Here is a 23,059-nt window from a genome sequence, read left to right as displayed (position 1 = left end):
ATTTATTTCATTTCAAATTGATAGAGATAATTATGGCGATTTGTCATTTCCAAATGCACCTCACATTACTGGTAAAATCGATTTGTTTACTTAATTGAATTATATGCGACATCAATTCATAAGGGAAAACTAGTGACGAGTGGAGCTGTTTGGGTCCATCTTGTCTAAATGAACGAGAAAACTGCATCGAGGCGCGGACTCTTAAATAAGAGAGAGAGAGAGAGAGAGACAGAGAGAGAGACGGTGGAGTGTTTCTCAAATGCCATAATTTAACATCTGTCGACAACTGAACGATACGAACGAGATAAGACGGCAAAACTAACTAAACTACAGCACGAAAATCGGTGAACTTTGGTTTACAATTATGTTTTCGTGGAATTGAACGAATGCTTCAAGAAAGAAGAAAGCGAGGACGCGAAGAAGCCGCGTGCATGGATCTCTCTCATACATCCATCATCCCACGCGCGCTGTTCTCCAGGCAAAATTCAACATGATTCGCTTAATGAAACTGTTCGCGGCGAGGTTTTAATGGAGGTGGAAGGTGAATCTCCTGACAGCGAGCTTGAGTTTTAGTCGCCGTTAGTTCCAGATGCACAACATTGCAGAGTTCTCATGCATCCAGTTGGAGACACCAGAGCTTGGAGAGACATGTGCGGTCTTTAGCAGCAATAATCGCGGCAGGAAACCAGTCTGGAGGGACGGTTGATAAAAGCAATAAATCCCTACTGAACATAAGTGTCCCGACGCGCTATGAGAAACTTCTTCACTGGCGCGGATGCTAGCTATACGACGCCTTGTGATGTTTTAAAGTGGAGCCTTTCTCAGACACGGGAACTTTTAGGATTAACCAACGACATAATTGCGGAGATGACAAGAAGACAGGACGACATTGCGCCATCACCTGTTATCTGAACACTGTGATTAGTTCTCACAAAAGCACTGAATCTTTATTGCCTTTGGACCTGCTTTCAATACATTCCGCTGTTAGACATGGAGACTTGTCAGCTACGGACAGTAGACGGGTTGATTTCTTAACGAATACATAGCCATATAGTTTTTATTCCTCTTAACACGTTGCGTTTGGTACATCTATTAATTTTGCACTATGATGGAACCGCCACCTTGCTCTAAAAAGAGCCTGTCTCTCTCGCTGCCGGTTCCCCGGGAGGGACAGGCGACCCTCAAGCCTCCCCAGCATCTGTGGAGACAGCCACGGACCCCCATCAAGATCAAACACCGCGGTTACTCTGACACCGATCGGCATCACCACCGACAGATAGAACGCTCGAATGCCATGGACACGAGTGACCGGCCGGGGCTCAAGAAGTCCCGCATGTCCTGGCCATCGTCTTTCCATGGAACCACCAGCGCGTCCATGAGCAACTGCGCTGGGAACAAGCGGTAAGCAAGCCGAGTGACTAATTGCGTGTGAGCAAACGGGCTATTTCTGTGTGATGGACGCCCAAAACTGGTAATGATGATGCTGGAAGGGTTAATAGTGCTTTGTGTGGAGAGGCGGGACGCGTGGGCATCCTTGATGATGCGTTATGCGTAACGGCTCCAGCATCTCTCAGAGAGCGTGAGTTTGAAATGCCTCGAACGTAACCCCCAGAAGTATGAGCAGCTGATGGCATAACTGATTACTAATAATGCTAATCAGCTGAATTAAAAGTGTAGAAGAAGCGCACGTAATAGGGTTTTTGGAGAGCCCGGGCTCCCGTGTTGTGGACACCACAAAGTGTAGTGTGACTGATAAAGTGTAGCGCTAAAAAAGCACGAATATTACAGTCATTTACATATTACAGTCATGGCATATGCGCTTTCTCTCTTGGCACGTGCAGACACCATATGCGCATTCCAAAAAAATTTAGCATAATCTAATCAAGCGCTTCAACATCAAATGGGCGGTTTAAGACAATGTTTGTTTTTACTGTAACAAGCTATGATTTTAGTGTAGTTTTGTGGTTCTGTATCTCTCTTCTGGCTTTATGATAATATATCAGAATGATAAACTTCATGATAACATTATAATATAATGTGCTTTTAAAAATAAAGGTTCTTTACTGGCATCTTTAGTTCCAAAAAGATTATTTAGCATTCATAGAATCTTTCCAATGCAAAAAAAGGTTCTTTATAGTGAAAAAAGGTTCTTTAAATTATTAAAATGTTCTTCACACTAATAAAAAATGTGACCCTGGCTCACAAAACCAGTCTTAAGTGTCATTCGAGATTTATATATTATATTAATAAATGAATAATAAGCTTTCCATTGATTTATGGTTTGTTAGGATAGGGCAATATTTGGCCGAGATACAACTATTTGAAAATCTGGAATCTGAAATTCAAAAAAAAAAAAATAAAAATATTTATAAAATATAATAATAAATTCATATTACTAATCAAAAATTAAGATTTGATATATTTACTGTAGGAAATTTGCAAAATATCTTCATGGAACATGATCTTTCTTAATATCCTAATGATTTTTGGCATAAAAGAAAAATTGATAATTTTGACCCGTACAATGTATTTTTGGCTATTGCTACAAATATACCCCAGTGACTTAACTTGTGGTCCAGGGTCACAAATGGTTCTTTTAGAAAATGCTCACTGAATAGTTCTTTGGAGATCCAAAAGTGTATAAATGCAATATAATATTGGCCAACAAGCCGAAGCATGCACAGAATCACCTAGAAGCTCTGTATTACTTGGATTTTCGATTGCACTACCACAGCACTGTGTAGCGCTGTTATAAATAATCAACTCGAATTAGTTTTTTTACAGAGAAACACATTTGTCAGCCTGACATTCATGTTGATTTTGTGGGTTTGCACGATATGCGGTAGCATACAATACACTGCTTTTACCCTCAAGGATAAGTGTGGGTGTTGCTTGCTGTGCTTGTACGTAGACTGATGCGCATACAGACTGATGTTAGTGCTGGAAGAGGCAAAATGTGCCACTCCGTTGAGTGGCGCCTCACCAAATTGGGTGATTATTACTGTAAAAATCTGCTTCTGTGAGGGCCATGAACCCCAGGGGAGGCAGAGAGCCGAAAGCCCTGGTTTCCTTCCTGTCAACTTTTGCCTAGGCCACAGACGGTCTGCACGGCAGGCTCCTGGGAGACAGGCCAGCTCTGCCTGACTGTATAGTGAAGCCTGATTTGTATTCCCTTCCCCAGGACACGCTTACAGCCAGTCCAAGAATTAGTGCAGCAGCACTGGCTCGGACTGTCCAGCTTCTACTGTAGGTGGACGGCACAGTGCGAGAGACAGATAAAGCTGCGTGTGAGTGCGTGTGGCTCTGCTGATGTGATGTCTCAAGAAGCAGAGTGAGATGTCCATGTCTATCTGCTCACTTCCTCATCGCACCCATCACATTTTGTAACATGATGTGCCAGCAAAGGCACAGGTCTCCAAAGGTCATCCAGTATTGTTGTGTCAGTAAGTGTGTTTACGTGCAAAATCCTCAACAGATTATTCTTAATAACTTGACAATGTGAGGCCACGAAAACTGCTTAAACAGGTTTTTTTATTATTGATTAAAGGTCATAACCAGATTAAGCTAAACCTGATAGGCTCATTATATTTATATGTATAGCGTTTTTCACAATATACATTGTTTCAAGGCAGCTTTACAGAAAATCAAAATATTATTAATATTGTGATGCCTTATGGTCGGTGTCTTGTGTGCATCTCTGTTTACGTTTTGACATCAAAACCGACAAAAAAAAATTGACATTTATAAAATCTCAAACCTGTTTATGTCATTTAAAATATGCATATTTTTGCTAGATATCAGGCTGTTAACTTATGTATGGATGGGATGGTGTGTATGTATATTTGTTTTTTTATGCTGGTGTGTTTGCGCATGCGTTGCTGTAGGCTTTGGAGAAAGACGCGGATGATAATGAGCAATTTGCATGTATGGTCACATCACAGAGATGTGGTGGAGGGGTCTTCGTCGCAGTGACAAATTTTTATATTTATTCTTTTTACGCAGATATCCCGGTGGTCCTTTAATGGGAGCTCAAAGCAGAGTGCCTTGCCCCCAGTGTGTATTTATTGAGCTTAAGTAATATACTGTTTTGAGTCCAGAGGACCCCCTCCATGTCATCTGTTCCTCTGAGCCTGGGGCTATACTTAAATCAACCTCATACACAGCTGCATGCCCAATGATACACTAATGCCTCTAAACTAATGTTTTGCCATGTGACGTGTATGAGGATGATGAAGTTCATGCCCTTTCGTGACAGACTTATATCACCCTTAAAGGAATATTCAGGGTTCAGTGCAAGTTAATCTCAATCAACAGCACAATTTTGATTACTATAAAAAACTGCAGCTCCTCCTTTGTTTTCTTTAAAAAGTAAAACTCAAAGTTCCAGTGAAGAACTGTAATGGAAGAATGGAAGTGAATGGGGATGATTTTTAAAGGATTTAAAAAATGTGAAGCTTGTAATGTTATAAAGCACTTGCATGTGTATTTTTAGATATGCAAAGGTCATTACTTTTTAAATATAAAATCTGCGTGTTCTGCTTCTCTGGGTGAATAAGCGGCATAGTGCTGTCAGCATCTGCCATGCCACTAAATGAGAAAACTCCAAATGAACTTCATATCCAGAGCTGCTCTAAGAATTCACTTTACAAGAATTTCACCATTTCATTTAAAAAAGCTACTGTCAGATACATACAGAAACCCCCCAAACATTTCTGTTTAACATAACAAAAATATATTTTACTATTGTACAGCAGAATGTACTTTTTATACTCATAATAACAATAATTATAGTTTATTTTATTATTGATTTTTTTAAAGAATGCCAAATATGATTTATTTTTGTCCTTTTAATTTAAACAATAATACCCTGTCATGCAGCTCTTTTTATTCCAAGAAATTAAAGGTATTTTTCAAATTTCATTTATTAGATTGTATGTACTTTTTATGCACAATTTTAAGTTTTATGCACTGATTTGATTACCATTGTTTGTAATTTATAAATTTGTATCACATCATAAAACACAGGATCCAGAGGAAAAAAAACACCACAGGATTTATAAAAAAATAATAGGGAACTATTATTGTTAAATATTCAACAAGTTATTAAATTATTAAAGATTTATGAATTGAATTCATGAGACATCATTTTGATTATTAAAATTTGATTTAAAAAATGTGATTTAATGAAACCATTAAAACAGAATCCAGAAAAATTAAAATGAGAAACGAAGAATTTGGGAAAAAAATAAAACATATTTCTTAGGACCCTAATTTTGCCACAAGTGCTGTTGACTGAGTGAATGAAGGTAGTCTGAACCATTTCCAGGTAGATGTTTGTAGGAACAGTCTTATCTTATACAAGTTTCTAGAAGACGCTAAATAAAATGGAAAGTAAACCCATAGGGGCATATCTGCTCTCAGTTCAATTACTGGAGGCGATGTGACCGAGCACAACTAGAGAAGTAATCAGCAGTTCTCTCAGGATCTTCAACCCTTCAGACCCTTTGGACCAAAAGAAGCCCATTGTTTTCTCTGACAGTATTTTTCCTACCTGTATACACTTGTCCATTACTTTTTAATGCACCAGTTTTTAGAGGAAGCATGATGACTGATTTATTAGAAACACCATGACTCCAAACAGAGTTTTGAACACTTTGGTGCTGAAGATTGATCGTTCAGCTTTATTTTTGTAGGTGGAACTATTTTTGATTTTTGATTGTTTACTACCTTCCAGCCATAGCTTGTACTGTTTTTGAGCCTTTTTAACTGTACCTCCCACTGAAATATTGAACTGTCACTCGTATTCCCAAACTCGCTGGCTCTGCTTTCAGTCATTAAAACTTGATAGGACTCCGTGCAGTACCGTTTCTCAGATGACAAAGGCTGTTTGGCAGCTTTTATTTCTTTCACATGAAATTAATTTGTGAAACCTTACCTTGGGAAGAAGGTAGCATTATTGAACGTGTCCCATACCCCAGTGCACTCTGGGAAGTTACCACTGAGGAGAGAATGACCGTCGCTGAACAGAAGAACAGCTCATCCTGCAGTTCTGTTGCCATGGTTACATTTTGTGCTTGTGTAAAATAGATACATTTTTCCCAAAAAGGCAAAAGGAAGTTTCAATCCCTGATGTGCAGTATGTTGTTTTAATATGCTGAGGCAAATATGTTTTATTGCTGCTAAATGTGTTACACTTTCAATAAGCTGCCATCTCTGAGAACCCACGGATTTCCTGTAAGTCACATCGTTCCCAGTTGTTGTTAATGAGTGTTTATTATTTTCAGTCACCGGCTGGTTTTTGGTCTGCTTTGTTGCGCCTAGGAGTGAATCTATAGATGAACTACGCTGTGTTTATTTGACAGTCTACTGGAATGGCGCCAAGCTCGTTAAGTGCTTCATTTGATACACCTGCGATTAATTAGCTCAACAATTGCATTGCCATTGCAGATGTAACAATCTGTGTAAATATACTTCATACCCCATGCAAAGCAGTCCACAGGTACACACTAATGGTCATTATTATTGTTCACCCCAAGGCATCTTCATCGCAAATCCACCACCGAAAATGCAATCTGTCCTCCCATATATTGCTTAGCTTGGCTCCACATTTATTTGCTTTTGCTGCCCTCCTGATTCTCAGAATTTTTATACTTCAAAGCACTCAACATGCTCCGCATCCAGTGTTTGAGTGTTTTTTTCTGTTTCTTCCAAATGTCATCTTTGTTGCCCCGACGATCCCTCGCTGATTTATTGAAACTCACCAACACTTGAGTCTCTGTTATTGTCTGGTGGCTTTGGCCCCTCCTTCCTCTTGTGATGGATGAGTGTCTCTTACTCATATCTCTGGCTTTGAGCATATGTGTGCCTGTGTTTCCTCTTCTCAGCGTCCTCCCTCCACATCACGCAGTCCGTATGATTCTTTGTGCGTGGAAATTACTGACTTCGATCTCAGCCGTCTGCTCGTTGCTTTTCTCATTCTCTCTTCTCTTTATCATCTTATTTGTCTGATTTTCGCTCCGTACCCCTTGCTTTCTCTTTTCTCCCGCCGCCTTCTGTGCTCCCCATTGTGCTTGCTTTCTTCTCCGGGCCTTGTGTGCCACTTACATTGTCTCTCACGCACTTTGCTCGTGCGCACCGCTGAGTTAATCACACCACTGGCCTATCTTTAAATCTATAATTTCTTCCCACTGCCGTCCATGTCCGCAGAGATCATCAGAGGACCGGCAAACTCGTCTAATTCTCCCTCTCCCTTCCATTCCCCCAGTGGCTGAATGAACTGCCCGCCATTAGACTTTCTGCCGTCATTTATTACTTCTCCCATTCCCTGTGGGTTCAGCCCTGTAAATGATACTGCAGCCTTTCACGAAGCCCTTGCATTCTCGGTGCCATCCATCAGTTCCCCACGACACTTTACAGTAGAACACCAGGCTTTTAGCTCACACCCAGACATGTCTGCCTGCTCTCAAGATACCTGCGGTTTCCCTCTGCTTCTTCTCGGCTCTGTGTAATTAGCCTGGCTATCTGAGATCTACACGATTATTAACAAGTTAAAGCCTCTGAAAATGTTTAATGGGATTACTCCATGCTTACAGCGCGAGACCCTCTTCAAATGCTCATGCAGTCCACTCCAGATGTGGGGAAATGAGGTAAAACCGAGGAGATAATAGGTGTATAATACCTGGAGGAAACTGTGTAGTTACATTCCCATCCGTCTCACATCTGACACTGGTAAAAAGCTGCTGTAATATTAGAGATTTGTATGTTTCTTGTACAAATTGTTATTTGGTAAGAATGGAACAGTTATTTATTTTAGTCCCTCAGTCTAAGAAATAAAAAAGCATAACAGTTTATTTTTATAGACACTTAAGAAATTAGACTAACTGCAAGTAAGGGCACTTTAACATTGCTGATTAAAGGGGCAGGGGCTAATTGTATATTTATCATGCTTGTTCTGGCTCTGTACAATTTCCCCATGGACTTCCATTGTAAGTGCATTACTTTTAATGCTTTTTGTTAGAGACAATACAATATTATTTGTTGTGGAAATCAACTGGATGGAGCGATAGAGCTTAAAGATAGACAGCAAAAAAAAATTTTTAATTCATTTACTCACCCTCATGTGATTCCAAGTCAATATGCATTTCTTCCATGGAAAATAAAAACGTGAAAGCTCCAGTTCCCATTCATTTTATTTGCATGGAAAAAAGCAATCTGCACAGTTTTTGAAATGTGTTTCATGAAAGAATTAAAAACAACAACAACATGAGTAAATGTTTACAGAAATGTCATTTTTTTTGGGTGAACTAACCCTTTATGCTGCATTCAGCCTGTAGTGTTCCTGTAAGGCTTTTGTTTCCCATATGAGAGACAAAATGTGTTCCTGTGCTCGTCTGTAACCTTCATATTACTGTAGCTCAGTCGAGTGATTTAATGAGGAAGCATTAGGCATCCAGCTTCACGGATAACGTTGGCCCTCAGGTTTGGGCATGTGATGTCACGGTTAGAGACATCTGTTTTTCTTCGTGCACAGACAGGCTAAGCTGCACCATGCTCACCCTCTTTTGACCTGCCCTTACCTCTCCGCCTAATGCCTGGAAGAGTAAAACCAGGAGCTTTTCCACAGAACACAACATCTACTGTAACAGATCTGATTAGAGGATTGAATTCTAGCATTATTTAGGCCTGAAGTAAGTGCCAGATGCTGATGGGGTAGATTCACATAGCTGCTGAACACCTGCTTTTGCAGTGAAGCAGACTACCTTTATTTACCTACAGTAATTATACTTATATATGCAACATTTATTGAGAATTATATACACACACTAGATGTTAATCAAAAATCATTGACAAGAAGTTAATGATACATATGGACCCAAGTAAAAAAGTAATATATTTAAAATACATTTATTTCATACTAAGTAGATTTCAAATCGGTGCATGTCTCTTGATATGATAATGAGCTATTGCTCACCACACCCCTCTGTTTTGTTGTGTATTTGGTGGCGGTTACCATCAAAAACAAAACTAATCCACTGTGTTCTCTTATGTTCACAATTACATCCACAAATGTCTACAAAACACGAGACGTTGTTGCTAGAGCTGCTCGAGCACAGATAAAATGGCAGACAGCATACAACTGGCTAAGGATGTAAATATGCTAATATGGGACAGTCTGTCAGTGGCCATGGGCGGGGCCTGAGCAATATGGCGTCATACTGTTCACAAAATCAAAACGGCTTGATTATTGAGACCTTTTAGGCTATGGGGGGATTTAAAAAAAGGAGTGAATGGATTTTTATCATTGTAGTGTGGTTGTGTCCACACACTGCTAAGACATTTATATGCAAACACTATGTAAAAGTGAATTTTGCATCTAATGTCCCCTTTAAATTAGTAACACTTGAGTTAAATTCCAATTAGTCAAAATAATTACGCAGTGTAAGTCTGATTGGATGAGGCATGTTTGAACGCATTGTATGATAGCCAATATACATTATGCACTGCAGTGATACATCACAATCTCTAATAACTTTCTTTGCAGCTGTAACCTTAGTAGAGTGGCACATTGAGCCTAAACGTGTCTTATGATCAATGAATGAGAGTTTTCAAATCTCACTGGAGGTATACCATTGTAAATAGTATACAAGAATCCCTACCAATTGAAACCAATGCATAAAAAGTACCTTCATACCAACCAGCACTAAAACAGGGGCAAACTGCAAACTGATGTAGACAGTGATGCTATTTTGTGAATTTTTGCTCTGTGTTAAATACTTTTTCTTTTTTTTTTATCATTTTCTGTGCTGAAATGTTTTTCTAGGTTGCTTAGAACAGTGCTTTTCAATCCTGGTGCTGGGGACCCACGTCTCTGCACATTGTGTATGTCTCTCTTATCTGAAATACTCAGTTCAGTGCACAGAGCTCTCTCCTAATGAGCAGTTGATCTGAATCAGGTGTGTTAAATAAGGGAGACACACAAAATCTATAGAGCGGTGGGTCCCCAGGACCAGGATTGAAAACCACTGGCTTAAGCCAGGCATACACTGCGATTTTCGTCCGATTTTGGTTTGTGCGACTCTTTTTTGAGTCGAGACGAATTTCATCTTTGTCATGTGTCGTTTGTCGTGCATTGTACAGGGGAAACCGAGAAGCGATAAGTCTCTCTCGACAGGTAATCGGACGGTCGGATGAATTTCTGACATGTCAGAAATTTTGGTCGCCCCTTGTGAGGGTATCACACAGTTGAAGCAGAGCTATGAATCGACTGCCGTAAACTCAGTGCTTTGTCCCTCACTGCACCTGCGCAAAAATAGAACTTGAACCATTTAATCTTTAATGCAGCAAGAAAGAAAATGAAAAGAGGGAGATCTTTAATAAAATAATGTTATTATCATGGGAAATGTGAACCATTGTCCATCATTTTGCAATTAGTGATAAAGACAAACACGTTGCAAAATGATAAATATTTCAGTTTTAAACCATGAATGCGAGCCAGTGCATGCCACACAAACAATGTCCAAACTGCATGAGCGTTATGCCTGTGAAGAAGTTTTAAACTCCAGTCAATTCATTAAGCTACAGAAACTATAAGTAAAAACTGACCGAGCTGTTGGTATCTGACGCTTAACAGCACATAGTCTCAGTGGAGACGAGAGACATATTGGTGCATTTATTTTCTAAAAAAAAAAAAAAAAAATCTCTTATGGCTGATATAGGGCCTACATAGTGAAAAAACAACAACAACAGAAAACTATTTCGTATTAAACAAGTTTTATATTTTCATTGATGACTGATTATTACAGTGTTCGGACGTAGGCTACTTTAGACGATTTATTAATTATATGCCTTTTTATTGTGAAATATATCTAAATGTTTTAAATAATTTTCAATGAGGAGTAAGTTAATTTAATCATTTATTATCCACGCATCAGTTGTGTGGTAATGAGCTATGAAATTATTGCAGGGCAAATGAATTGTAGTAGACCTATAAATTTAATAATAAAAGTAGCATAATAATAATAGTAATGGTAATAATTTAATTAATAAATTGGAAATGTCAAATCCTCTTGATACAATCGATAGCTGAGGGTTTTTTTTAATTAATTTTTTTTTAGATATCTCTGGCTTTCATCCATATACAGTGTCATCGTCTGTGCAACTCGAGTATTTCACATGTATAGTGTGAGCATATAAATTCTGAGCTTTGACTTTACATCGCATGCGATCTGCTCATACAGTGTGAGTTGGTACCTTGATGAAATCGCACAATATATGGCCGGCCTTAGAAAACATAATCCCATAGGCTTCAGAAAGTTCACAGCAGGTTAAAGGTGGGGATTAAAACATTTTAACCAATTCATTCAGTCATTTAAATGAAAATAAAATGATTCTAGAATGTATCTCCATTCTTTGAATGTAAAGTAGATTGTGCAATAAGTACATTGTACAGTGTGCATTGTTTACATTGTGTTATTTTTTATGAATATTTGCCTCTTTCAATGCCAGAATAGTCATAAATGCCCCCCACCCCACCCGCCCTCACTTTAATATGCTAATAGGAACAGAAAGCCATTGCCATAATGTTTTTCTGTCAGTGTATTTCTCGATGCAAGGAGACATTTTAAATTCCCAAGCTGCCTTTGTTGTCTGCAAAGGGGTCGGTTTTCACAGTCCTCTGTGCAATTGCTGTTTAGCATCAGTGCATTCCGCTAGGATCGTGTTGGATCTACGTGGAGGTGTAAGGAGTCCTGAATTCTGTGCGTTACAGTGGCAGCCTTCATTCCCATTCTCACATTTTGATGATAAGCTGTGTAGTGACATCCGTCAAGGGATCTTGGACCCTCTCTGAGTATGTAAGCGTGTCTGAATGCGTGTGCGTGAGCACTGCGGACTCTCGTCTCACCGGGCGGCAGTTCTGAGAGAGACCGACATACTTGTGTCACCGAGTTGTTAGATCCTCCCATATGCATTTACACACACTCTCATTCGCATTTGCACACACAATGACACCAGAGACATCACAAAGACCGATGTCAGAGCAATAGACGGGTGAGATAATGTAGGTTGGGCAGCAGAAAGCACACCAGGGAGAGTCTGAAACAAATCAGAACTGAGCCGAGTGCATTACCACACCTGGGGTTTGAGAGATATGAAGAGCATCCCTCAGTTAATATGTATGCCATCCACCTGTTATGTTTGAGGCAGGGTTTCCTGTTGTCCTACCTGATGTACTGTACCATGTCACCAGGGATTTGTAACCCCTAGATAGACTTGCTTCAACCTACTGGATAATTAAGAGAAAGTGGGAATCCTGCTCACTGGTGAAGGACAGATGGCTGCGGTATCAGCAGAATATGGCTCTGACTGTCACACTGAACCATGATCCAAGACAATATTGCGTTCGCTTGTACTAACCTCTAATGAATTAGCTCACAAATACACGTCTCCATGCTAAACATTACTCATTTAGACAACATTATCACTTGGTCCAACGAATCGGCTCACAGATAAATATAATTACTGCATCCTCAGTGAATTTATTATGCGGTATTTTATGTTCGCTGGCTTGGTGTGCCGTGATTTTGAGGTTGTAAATGGTATAGCGGTATTGCACAAAATGAATATCCTTTGAGAGAAAGAAAGAGCGGGAGGATGCATCGGCCTGCTCGGTTGGAGTCGACTGTGGTCTGGTCATGTGTGAACTGGACTGGAAACTGCTGTTTCTGAGTCACCCGCATTACGTAACCTGCAGACAACTAACATTTTGTTCAAAAAATATAAATTTGGGGTGGTACCAGGGATCCTACAAGTGGTACTTGCTCTGATGCTTAAAATGTCTCTCGGTTTCAGTCAAAACACATTCCTGCTGTGTAGCACCAGTGCTGAGCTGTATTTATTATTCTGTAATTGTTTTTTACCAAAACCGCAGTGGATAATTCATGACAAACTTAGAACAGGTTCTTGCATTATTGATGCCAGGGCACTGCAGGAATCGACAAAGGCCTGACTGATCTGGTCATTACATCACAGTGCTGAGTTACAGTAATGGACACAGCTTCAGTCCCTCGGGAGTATCTCTTGACCTCTGTGAAGCTGATTCGGGAGATACAGCTCGTCTGATCTTGGAAGCCCAGCCTGTAAGCAGAACAGTCATGGGATAAAACTCCCTCCTCTCGTGGCATTTAAAGGCCTAAGCTTCCCTGTGTACCCCCAGGACTGCCTTCCAAGCTGTGACTGAATCTATTATCCTCAGATTTGAGATATATCTAGGGATGCAACGATACCATTTTCTCAGAACCGATCCGTTCCGATACTTAAAATTCTGAGTATCTGCCGATACCGTTCCAATCCGATGCCAGCGCAGTTTTTTTTTAATCAATATTTAATTAATTTTTACAAATAAAAGTGAATAAGTCTAAAATCTGTTAAAATGTTACACATTGCTCTTATTGTTGTAAGATATATTCATGAAAAAACAAGTATATACATTTATATAGAAATCTAAAAGACGTTTCTTTTAAATGTATAACACAGTAATAAAGGCAGCAATTGCATAGATAGTTCAACAGAATAAGAAAGGCTATTAATAATCTTTGATTGCGCAGAAAAGTATTATAATACTAAAGGCGCCGATATATAACACAGAGTAATTCTCACCGATTACGCGATCAACACAGAGTAATTTTCAACCAAATCTATTACTCCGGAATATTAGTTTATTTCGACTCAGAGGGAGTGTCAGCCATGTCAAAAAGTGAATAACTTAAGTAATTTGTGGATTAATGCTTACTGGAGACACGAACCATTTCAATGTCACCGTAGTCATGTCAAAGCAGTAACTAAATCAGCATACTATCATCTAAAAGACATTGCAAGAATTAGATGTTTTGTTTCCAGTCAAGATTTGGAGAAACTTGTTCATGCCTTTATCACCAGCAGGGTGGACTATTGTTATGGTCTCCTCACCGGCCTTCCCAAAACGACCATTAGACAGCTGCAGCTCATCCAGAGCTCTGCTGCCAGGATTCTGACTAGAACCAGAAAATCTGAGCATATCACACCAGTCCTCAGGACTTTACACTGGCTTCCAGTTACATTTAGGATTGATTTTAAAGTACTTTTACTCGTTTATAAATCACTCAATGACCTAGGACTGAATTACATTGCAGATATGCTCACTGAAGTTAAACCTTACAGACCACTCAGATCATTAGGATCGAAATACCAAGGGTTCACACAAAACAAGGGGAGTCCACTTTTAGTTATTATGCCGCCCGCAGTTGGAATCAGCTTCCAGAAGAGACCAGATGTGCTAAAACATTAGCCACTTTTAAATCTAGACTCTAAACTCATCTGTTTAGCTGTGCATTTATTGAATGAGCACTGTGCGATGTCCGAACTGATTGCACTGTGTTTTATGTATTGCTCTGTATTTTATGCAACCCAAAATGATTGCATTGTATTTTATGTAAAAGTATTTTCTATTTTTAACTTGAATTTAATCTTGAATTCATTTTAAATTAAATTGTAAATATTTGTCAAAGTTTTAAATTTTTTTGTTTTATTTTTGTGATTTATTTTTTTCATGATTATTTTACTTTCTTTTATGTAAAGCACTTTGAATTACCATTGTGTACGAAATGTCCTATATAAATAAACTTGCCTTGCCTTATAATGTGTTTGTGCTTTCTTGAGGCTTAACAGTAACACAGAATAGTGTAAGTACAATATCGGATTTGGATCGGTTTGTCTGACCGATACCCGATCCGAGGGGAAAAGGCCAGAGTATCGGATCGATGCGTCCCTAGATATATATAGGATTTTTCATGCCTGAAATAGTTAACACTGGGTCATTGTAAACCCCGGGTAAACATAGTCCTGGGTTATCCTGTTTTACATTTCACACTTTAGCCAGGGTTAACCATTAATCCTGTATACCCTGTTGAAAAACAACAGCATGTGCTGGTTAGGTATCTTTTGAAGCATGGCAGCTGGTTTGAGCTGGTTTAAGCCTGTCCTTAGTTAGTCATGAGCTAGTTTAAGCTGGTTATGAGCTAGTCCTGAAAAGGAGCCTAGTTGCTTAGCAGGGGTGATTCTAGGATTTTAACTTTAGGGGGGCTCAGCCCCCAATGACGGTATAATAATAAAAATAATAATAAATTAATAAAATAAAATAAAAATATTTCACTAATAGGTTAGAATGTTATACTAAATTATTGCAGTATTCCAAGGTATTGCATAGATGGGTGTAACATTTGAGTACTGAATAAGCCAAATACAAGTCCTCCTGATTACACACACGCACACACACACTTGTTTACTGTACAAACAAACTTTTACTGTTTGTATTTCCAGTACAAACCTCTTTCTTTAGCCCAAGTATACAAACCTCTTTGCCACATGCACTTTAATATGTTTTATTTCAAATTAAAATTAAGGGATTCATTTTTGTGGAGGAAACAGCTGTGGTGTAATGAAGGGTGGACACAGCAAAAACTTTACAGTAGATAGGAAACTGATTGCTCCCCCATGACATAACTGCACAGATGCAGATATTATAACAATGTTTTAGTAAACACACCTTAAAGCCCCTAAAACTGCCCTAGCTATGCCAATGTTGCTTAGGACCAGCACATGACCAGCTTAAACCAGCTCAAAATGCTTCAAAACATACACTCCAAAAAATGCTGGGTTATTTTTTTTAGCCCAAATGGTGGGTCCAGCCTGTTGGGTCATTTTATTGGGTTGTTTTTAACAGTTTACCCAGATGCTGGGTTATTTTTTTAACCCAAAATGCTGGGTTCAGCATGTTGGGTCATTTTATTGTTTTATATATATATATATATATATATATATATATATATATATATATATATATATATTTTTTTTTTTTTTTTTTGTTTTTTTTTCAACCAGATGCTGGGTAGTTTTTCTGTAACTGAGCTGCTGGGTCATTTTTAATGCTGGGTTATTTTTTACTACCCAACCGCTGGGTTGAGCCTGTCTCTGATGAAACAACCCATCTACTGAGCTACAGATTGCGGGCTTTTTGAGTCCACAGAAAAGAGCAGTTCTCAGCACTGCCACCGATTTGGTGCATCATTTATAAAGTCTTTACTGTGCTGTAAATTTTATTATTTTACACAATGCAACATTAGGACGAGATGCCAGCTGGGTCACCAGCGGTCGTTTTTCACTGAAAAACGCCTTTTGCCTTGCATAACATAAATGGATTTTATTTGTTATAACACTAAGTTTAATTAAAACTTAAATATAAAACATAATCTCAAAACTCAGTACTAATTGTCAATTTACAGAGTCAGTCACAGCATCTTTCAGCTGCGAGTGAAATGCGAGGCGGCGGTCGGAAGTTTGAAGTTCCCATGCGAACAGCAGCCCTTCACCGGCTCAGATTTCAGCAACGCATTAGCATTATTTAGGTAAAAAGTGATTACAGAGAATGGTTGAATACGCTTAAATTAAAATGCTACTTTTAAATGTAAAATTCTTTATTTCTAAAATGCTTGTTTAATGAGTTGTAACACATGTAATATGGCAAACTATGCTGTATTCACTCAAATCAATTCAATTTGTCTTGTATTTTGTCCATGCCCTTTTTCTTCATGCTTAATAATAATTGTTCATCCTTTGATTATTGCTGTAGCCTCTAGTAATTCTGTGTGTGATTTTTAATTTCCAGCCCGTTTAAGCCAGCAATATAATCCTTTTTAAGCAATAGTTGACTTAAATAAAACAACCCAGCATGTTGAGTAAAAACATTTAACCTAACCAGCTGGGTCAAAATAACCAAGCATGTGTTCTGTCCAATATTTACCCAGCGCTGGGTCGCCAAATAACCCAATTTGGGTTGTTTTTAACCCAGCATTTTTTAAGAGTGTACCTAATCAACATATGCTGTTTTTTTCAACAGTGTATTCATAAGCTGACATTTCAAATAGCACATTCCTAAACCCCAGGTTATTGTTATATGCATATATGCGTGTCAGTGTCATTGGTTTGACAAACACAGCATGTAACCAGTTTACATAATGGCTCTAGATTTGTACATCCTTAATATATTGCCAACTGTACTATAAGTGCAGTCACATTAGTGAAATTTGAGTGAAATTTTGCAAGCAAAAAATGTCCAGTGTCAAAAGTGTAGAGGTGTATAAAGCATAACTGATACCAAACACCTAGTTTGGTTAATGTGTTGAATTCATGTGACCAGAGGTGGAAAGAGTACAAAAATATTCTACTCAAGTAAAAGTACCATTACATTAATGAAATCTTACTTAAGTACAAGTAAATGTACCAGTCTAAAAATCTACTCATGTAAAAGTAAAAAGTAGCTCATTTAAAATTTACTAAAAATTACTTAGTTACATTTTAACAGTGGGAGGGAGGCAGAAATGGGACAGGGTTAGGCCTATTAATCTCAAACTAGTTGTTTTTAATTAAAGGAATCAGTTATTTAGAATAATAAGACATTTGGGCTGTTACCAGGCAAATCAGTATCAACAAACTCATCTTTTCAATGCAGAGGAAACACAGAAGCTTCATCGGAAGTGGCATTTAGATGTATTTACACACTGTTTAATGCAGGACATGAATGCATTTAACCACAGTTACAAATGCATGAATAATGTTTTGATATACAAGACATAAAATGTAGAATACTCATTTGAAATTCTAAGAAATTAATTATATAAAAAAATCAAAAGATACTTTAAATGTGAAATTAAAATGCCCAGTATGTGTCAGCAAGTCACTGTTAATAAGTGAGTCATTGCAAATGAACCGAATCATTTAAATGGTTGATTCATTCAGGAACGAAACACTGTTATGTTGCTCAGAGATGCAAAACTGTTCTTTGGTGGCTGTGTTTGGAATAATTTTTTGTTGTAGAACTAGAGCAAAAACAGGCAATATGGTGTCTAAAACGCAAGTCTCTTAATTAACTTGTTTACTGAACTGTTGTATAAAAAACAAAAAAACAAAACAAAAAGAAAATTGTAATCATGCTGATTTTTGAAGGAAAAGACGGCATTCTTCATATTAATTTACTATATGAAATGATATAAATATATAAATTTTCTGCCCCTATATCTTCAATTTTGTGATCATTCTAAATGCATTTTAGCAGACTGAATCACACAGTGAAAGAACACACTCTAAATGCGCACGCACATCGTTAAAACAACAATTATATTATCCCAGACGATATATATGGCACACTCCGCACCACTGTCTCTTTGGCTATTTTGCGCAAAACCTCTTGCTGAAATGTCAAAGCTTCATTTTGACCACCAATGCAATGATGCAATTATTTAGCTTACCTCTAAATGCTTGCGAAGGGTTGATGTCTTGTTGAGATTTTATAAGCTGCTACTTTGGTCTCCCTAGGCAAGCACAGCTTACACTGCATTTTAGAGCATAAATATGGCCAGGGGTTCACTTCATTTCCTTCAAGTTCAACTTCAGAATATGATGGGGTTTCGTTTTAAGCGGTGTCTGCACGACTAACGCCTGTTTTGCCCGTCTGCATCTTTTTTGTATTTTTAGTGCCAGTTTGCCCTTCTGCCCATTATTTACTGCAGTATTTTCCAAGAGCGATTTTTTTTTTCTACTCAGTAATTAATATTTTAAAATTTAGTGAAGTACAATACTTCAAACAAAATATACTTAAGTTAAAGTAAAACTACAGATTTTAAAAATTAGTTTAAAAAGAAGTACACAAAAAAGCTGCTCAATTACAGTAACGCGAGTAAATGTAATTTGTTACTTTCCAGCTCTGCACGTGACTACCTTGAACTCGATTGGTTGTTTGTTGCTAAGCATCTAGCCTTAACATTCTAACCGTGTCTGTCTACACCAAACGCAAGCGGTGTGGCATGAAAAAATACTATAGAATCCATTATAATCAGTGATGCTAAATGTGGTACAGTGCGACATGACAAATCCCCAACAGTAAACTGCTGCCTTGTTCTATTTATGACGTACTGACACTATGTTCAAATTAGTTCACTCTGCGAAAGTTTGACATTGCAATGCGGGGTTAACTTAGCAAAAGCAGTGCTAGCTCCAGAGCAGGGTTTCATGACCCACAGGTAAAAAGCGGTGCTAACCCCGCTTATATAAATTACAAGTGTGAAATGTTGCTTTACCACATTACATAATTTAAAATTAGGAACCTAATGGAAATGTGGGGTTTAGAATGACGATGATCCAAGTGCAGTGTGAAAGGTTCTTGTGTGCTAGTTTTGGACGGGCCCGTGGGTTAGAGATTTCCCCAGCTGCGCTGCTCTCTGCTGCACTGTGATTGCCAGCAAGGGTCTGGACATCTGCAAAAGAGCAGGAATTGAAATTTCCTGTGATGCTGGGAACGGGCAGAGAGCCAGTGATAACTCCAACAAGGGTAATTCATTAGCATCAACACTAAGCACAGCGAGACCTTGTTTCTCCCTCTTAAATTCAGATTATCGCAGTCTGCTCTTTCACTTGCCCTACTTTTCCTGCTTGTGCTGTCCCCTCTGCACTTGTTTCCATGTTTGCCCCTGTGTGTGCATGAACTGATCATTTAGTCACTTATACGGCCGCTGAAGGTTATCGGACCTTTATATTTGTGTATCCGATGTTATGCTTACACGGAACACCAAACGAATGATAAACACTGTAACTGAAAGGAATGCAGTGGAATGTGATGTTGACACACACGTCGTGGCGCTCACCCCGCCCCCTCTCCTTCTGCTCCTGAGATGCTTATTGCCCGTGACAGATTAGGGCACTTGTCATCGTCTATGTTTAAATCCTGTCATCGTGATGGGAGTCGACGCAGGAGTCTAGGTGTTCTGTGGAGAGAGACAGGTGGACTGAGGACAGGAAAGGGACAGAGAGAGTGCACAGAGGGATAGAAAGAAGTGTTGAGAGTAGGTGAGAGAGACGGGGCAGAGGGAGTGAAGGGGCAGGGCAGATGAAAGGAAGCAGTGGTGCTAGTGATTCCCGCTGTCATAACAGATTCATGGCGGTCTTCCATTTGGCCAAATCAAATTTGAGGCTGACCCCAGCTGTGATTGGCTCATGTTGTATCACACATGAGGCCACAGCAGCATGACCTCGTGGATCCAGCCCGCCTCTTTGTGAGTGCTATAAATAGTATAGGAGGCCTCAGGCATCCACTACAATGAGATTAATTCCAAACAGCCTCAACGTCCAGTGTGAACTGAGCATCACATCTGTATCTTGCTTCACAAAAGAGCAGTGTGTATGGGTGAGCACAGTTTAAATACTGAAAACTAGAGTTTCCATGGCTGTTTTTGAGTTCAGTTCATCCAGTTAACTATTTGAAGTCTTTTGAGCGACTTAAAGTTCCATGACTAAAAACTTGCCATCATTGTCACAATTAGCTATTTAGATTAAGTAAAGTTGTATCAAATGAGTTCTATGCAAATAATTCAAATTATTCATTATTCACACGATTTTATTTAATTATTTCATGTTATCTATCAAACTAATACATCACAAGACAATAAATTACTAAATGTGACAACAACAACGTGTAAAGAAAATAAGTAGAGTCAGATAATAAAACTGTATTTTGCATCAGTCCAACTCCAGTGCATGCTGGGAAAAGGGTGAATGGGACTGATCCACAAAACACTTTTTTTCATTGTAGGCCTATTTGATGATGAAATGCATTAATACAAATCATCAGGTATATCTTATTACATTATTGTGAACAATTCATACATGCATGTTTCATGTATGTATGTATTTATTTATTTCGTTATTCACTAGTCATGTTTGATCATTATGTCAAAACTCAATTTTCTAACGAAATGATAGACTTCTCTCTGGTCAAGTATGTCAGACTTTTCCAATCATTTAGTGTGCTTTAGTCTCATGTAGCCAGACCTGAAGGCAGAAGGTCTGGGAACCTTGGCCGCTTTGAATGGCCAAGGACTACCCAAGAGGCCATATGACTGACAGGTAAAGCAACCAACCAAAGTTTTGTGCCACATCATGTTTAGGAGTGTGGAAATGTCTCCACAATAACAAACCGGTGTGTAAAACTCTTGGACGTATTTTCAAGAGTCTATGTGTGAACTTTACATATTTCACATAGTTTTGAAAACCCAGAGTTTAGTTGATCCTGATAAGCGCTCTTTGTCACAGTTGTAAACACAACGACTTTCTTCTTCCTTGAGGGGGTTTGACATCACGGCATCTTTGTTTTCAGGTGGAACGTTAAAGAACGCGACACATACATCTCCCGGAAATCCTGTATAATTCAACCAATCTGACGACAACTTTGAAACTCCTGAAGTCCAATTTTTTTCCCCAATTTTGTGTGCCATATGTATCAGACGTTCAACCAACGGTCCGTGGCCGTGATGTCTGAGGCTAAGACTAAGGGGTCGTTCACACGGCGCGCATAAAAAAACGCTAGGTGCGCCGCTTTCTGCTTTTTTCCCAAAGCGCTCGGGTGCTTGTGCTCTGGAGGTGCCTGCCGTTGCTAAGCAATCATGAGCTGCGCTCTCCATGAAGATGCGGAAATTTCAGCAAAGGATAAATGGATTTGCTGCCGCACTAAAAATCGCTTTCAGTAGCTCTGCTACTAGATTTATTTAAAAATGGCTATCCATACACAGCTATGATGAGCTGTTCCTTCATCTTTGCTGAGCTTTCAATGTTGTTACAGGAAATTAAGCTGATCGTTTGGTTCCTGTCACATGACCCGCGGTGCACTTGCAGCATTCTGAAAAGTTTAAATGTTTTTATCTCGATGTGGCTCGGACGCGCCTGGAAAAAATGAGCGCGTAGCACTACGTGCGTGTCGCGACCGCCGCTTCCATTATGAGAATCTTAAAGGTGCTGTATGTAAGACTTTGACTCAACTAAAGCATAAAATACCATAATATGTTTGCAGATATTTAAGAAACATGCTTAGTTAACATACTTGTTTATCTGAAAAACAATGCTACAGTCAAGTTATTCTCCTTTGAAAATGTGCGTTCTTGGCCGGAATGTCAGTGTTTGTTTTGGTTTGTGAACCCCCCCCCACTGCCAGTTTACCCAATTGTATTTCGGCACTCCGGGTGGCCAGTTGGTGAAAAACACAGTGTATTTCATTTCATTCATCGTCAAGTGCGCTCGTTCCTGTTTGTGTCGTCAATCTAGCAACCTGCATGTGCATCAAGTCTGAGGAGGAGGGGCCGGATGAAAAAACCCTCTCCAATATTTTTAATTTGGATTGCAATACCTAGTTCAACCACTCGGTGTCAATCCTACATACAGCACCTTTAAGTCATCATTTGAAATAAGGAACTTGAGCGTGCAAAAGACACGATATGTGAACAGCCCCTAAGTGTGCTTAAACTCTGCCCATTTATTCACATTCAGATTTGCCTCCAATTAACAACTGATGAATAAAACCAAGTCCCCACCTTAATTTTTTTTTCTTTTTCAATAATCTCTTTCTCTCAGGTGAAGGTCACAAAAAGTTAGTAAGTTGCTGAAATAAAATAAATAAAAACAAATAAAAAACTACAATGATTTTTGTATCCACCTTATTTTTCACATTAAACGGCTGCGGCCATTTGTAAATTTTATTTGTCTGGCTTCTGGTGTCATTCGCTTCCAGTTATTTTTAACTGTACAAAACAGCTCGTTATGCTGCTTTCAACTGCAAACTGGTACATGTATTTCTTTTTTACCATATTATTTTAATGTATTATCTTCTTGTTATTTCCTCATTACGGCTAATGAATCAGAAGTCTTACACAATCACAGAAAACAGCTTACTCCCATGTTGAAAAATAAGGTGGATATTTTTGGTGATTATTTCAGTGTGATTTACTAAGTAAATTAAGAGTTTGACTTAAGAATATATTTGTACAGAGCAGGCAAGCCACGTGCACATCACACGCCTTCATGTCCCCCATATTGTTTTTGTAGTTTTTATGGATTTATGGATTTGATAAGGCGTTTTACTGTTCACACAATCTCACCAAACCTCCGCTCAAGGTGTGCCGGTTTTTCTTGTGATCTGTCCTTTATC

General features: G+C 38.8%; 1 protein-coding gene across 1 annotated transcript in view; it reads left to right on the top strand.

Annotated features, from left to right (window-relative positions):
• Positions 1-219: 219 nt before the first annotated feature.
• Positions 220-23,059, top strand: part of LOC109110287 (cAMP-specific 3',5'-cyclic phosphodiesterase 4C-like) — a 59,219-nt gene continuing 36,379 nt past the window's right edge. The window contains exon 1 of the mRNA XM_042720017.1: positions 220-1,401. Coding sequence (XP_042575951.1) covers positions 1,106-1,401 — 296 coding nt within the window. The 5' untranslated portion in view covers positions 220-1,105. The remainder of the gene's footprint in view (positions 1,402-23,059) is intronic.

Source organism: Cyprinus carpio, chromosome B3 (assembly GCF_018340385.1).
Source record: "Cyprinus carpio isolate SPL01 chromosome B3, ASM1834038v1, whole genome shotgun sequence".
Taxonomy (NCBI): Eukaryota; Metazoa; Chordata; class Actinopteri; order Cypriniformes; family Cyprinidae; genus Cyprinus; species Cyprinus carpio.
This window is presented reverse-complemented; position numbering and strand designations above follow the sequence as displayed.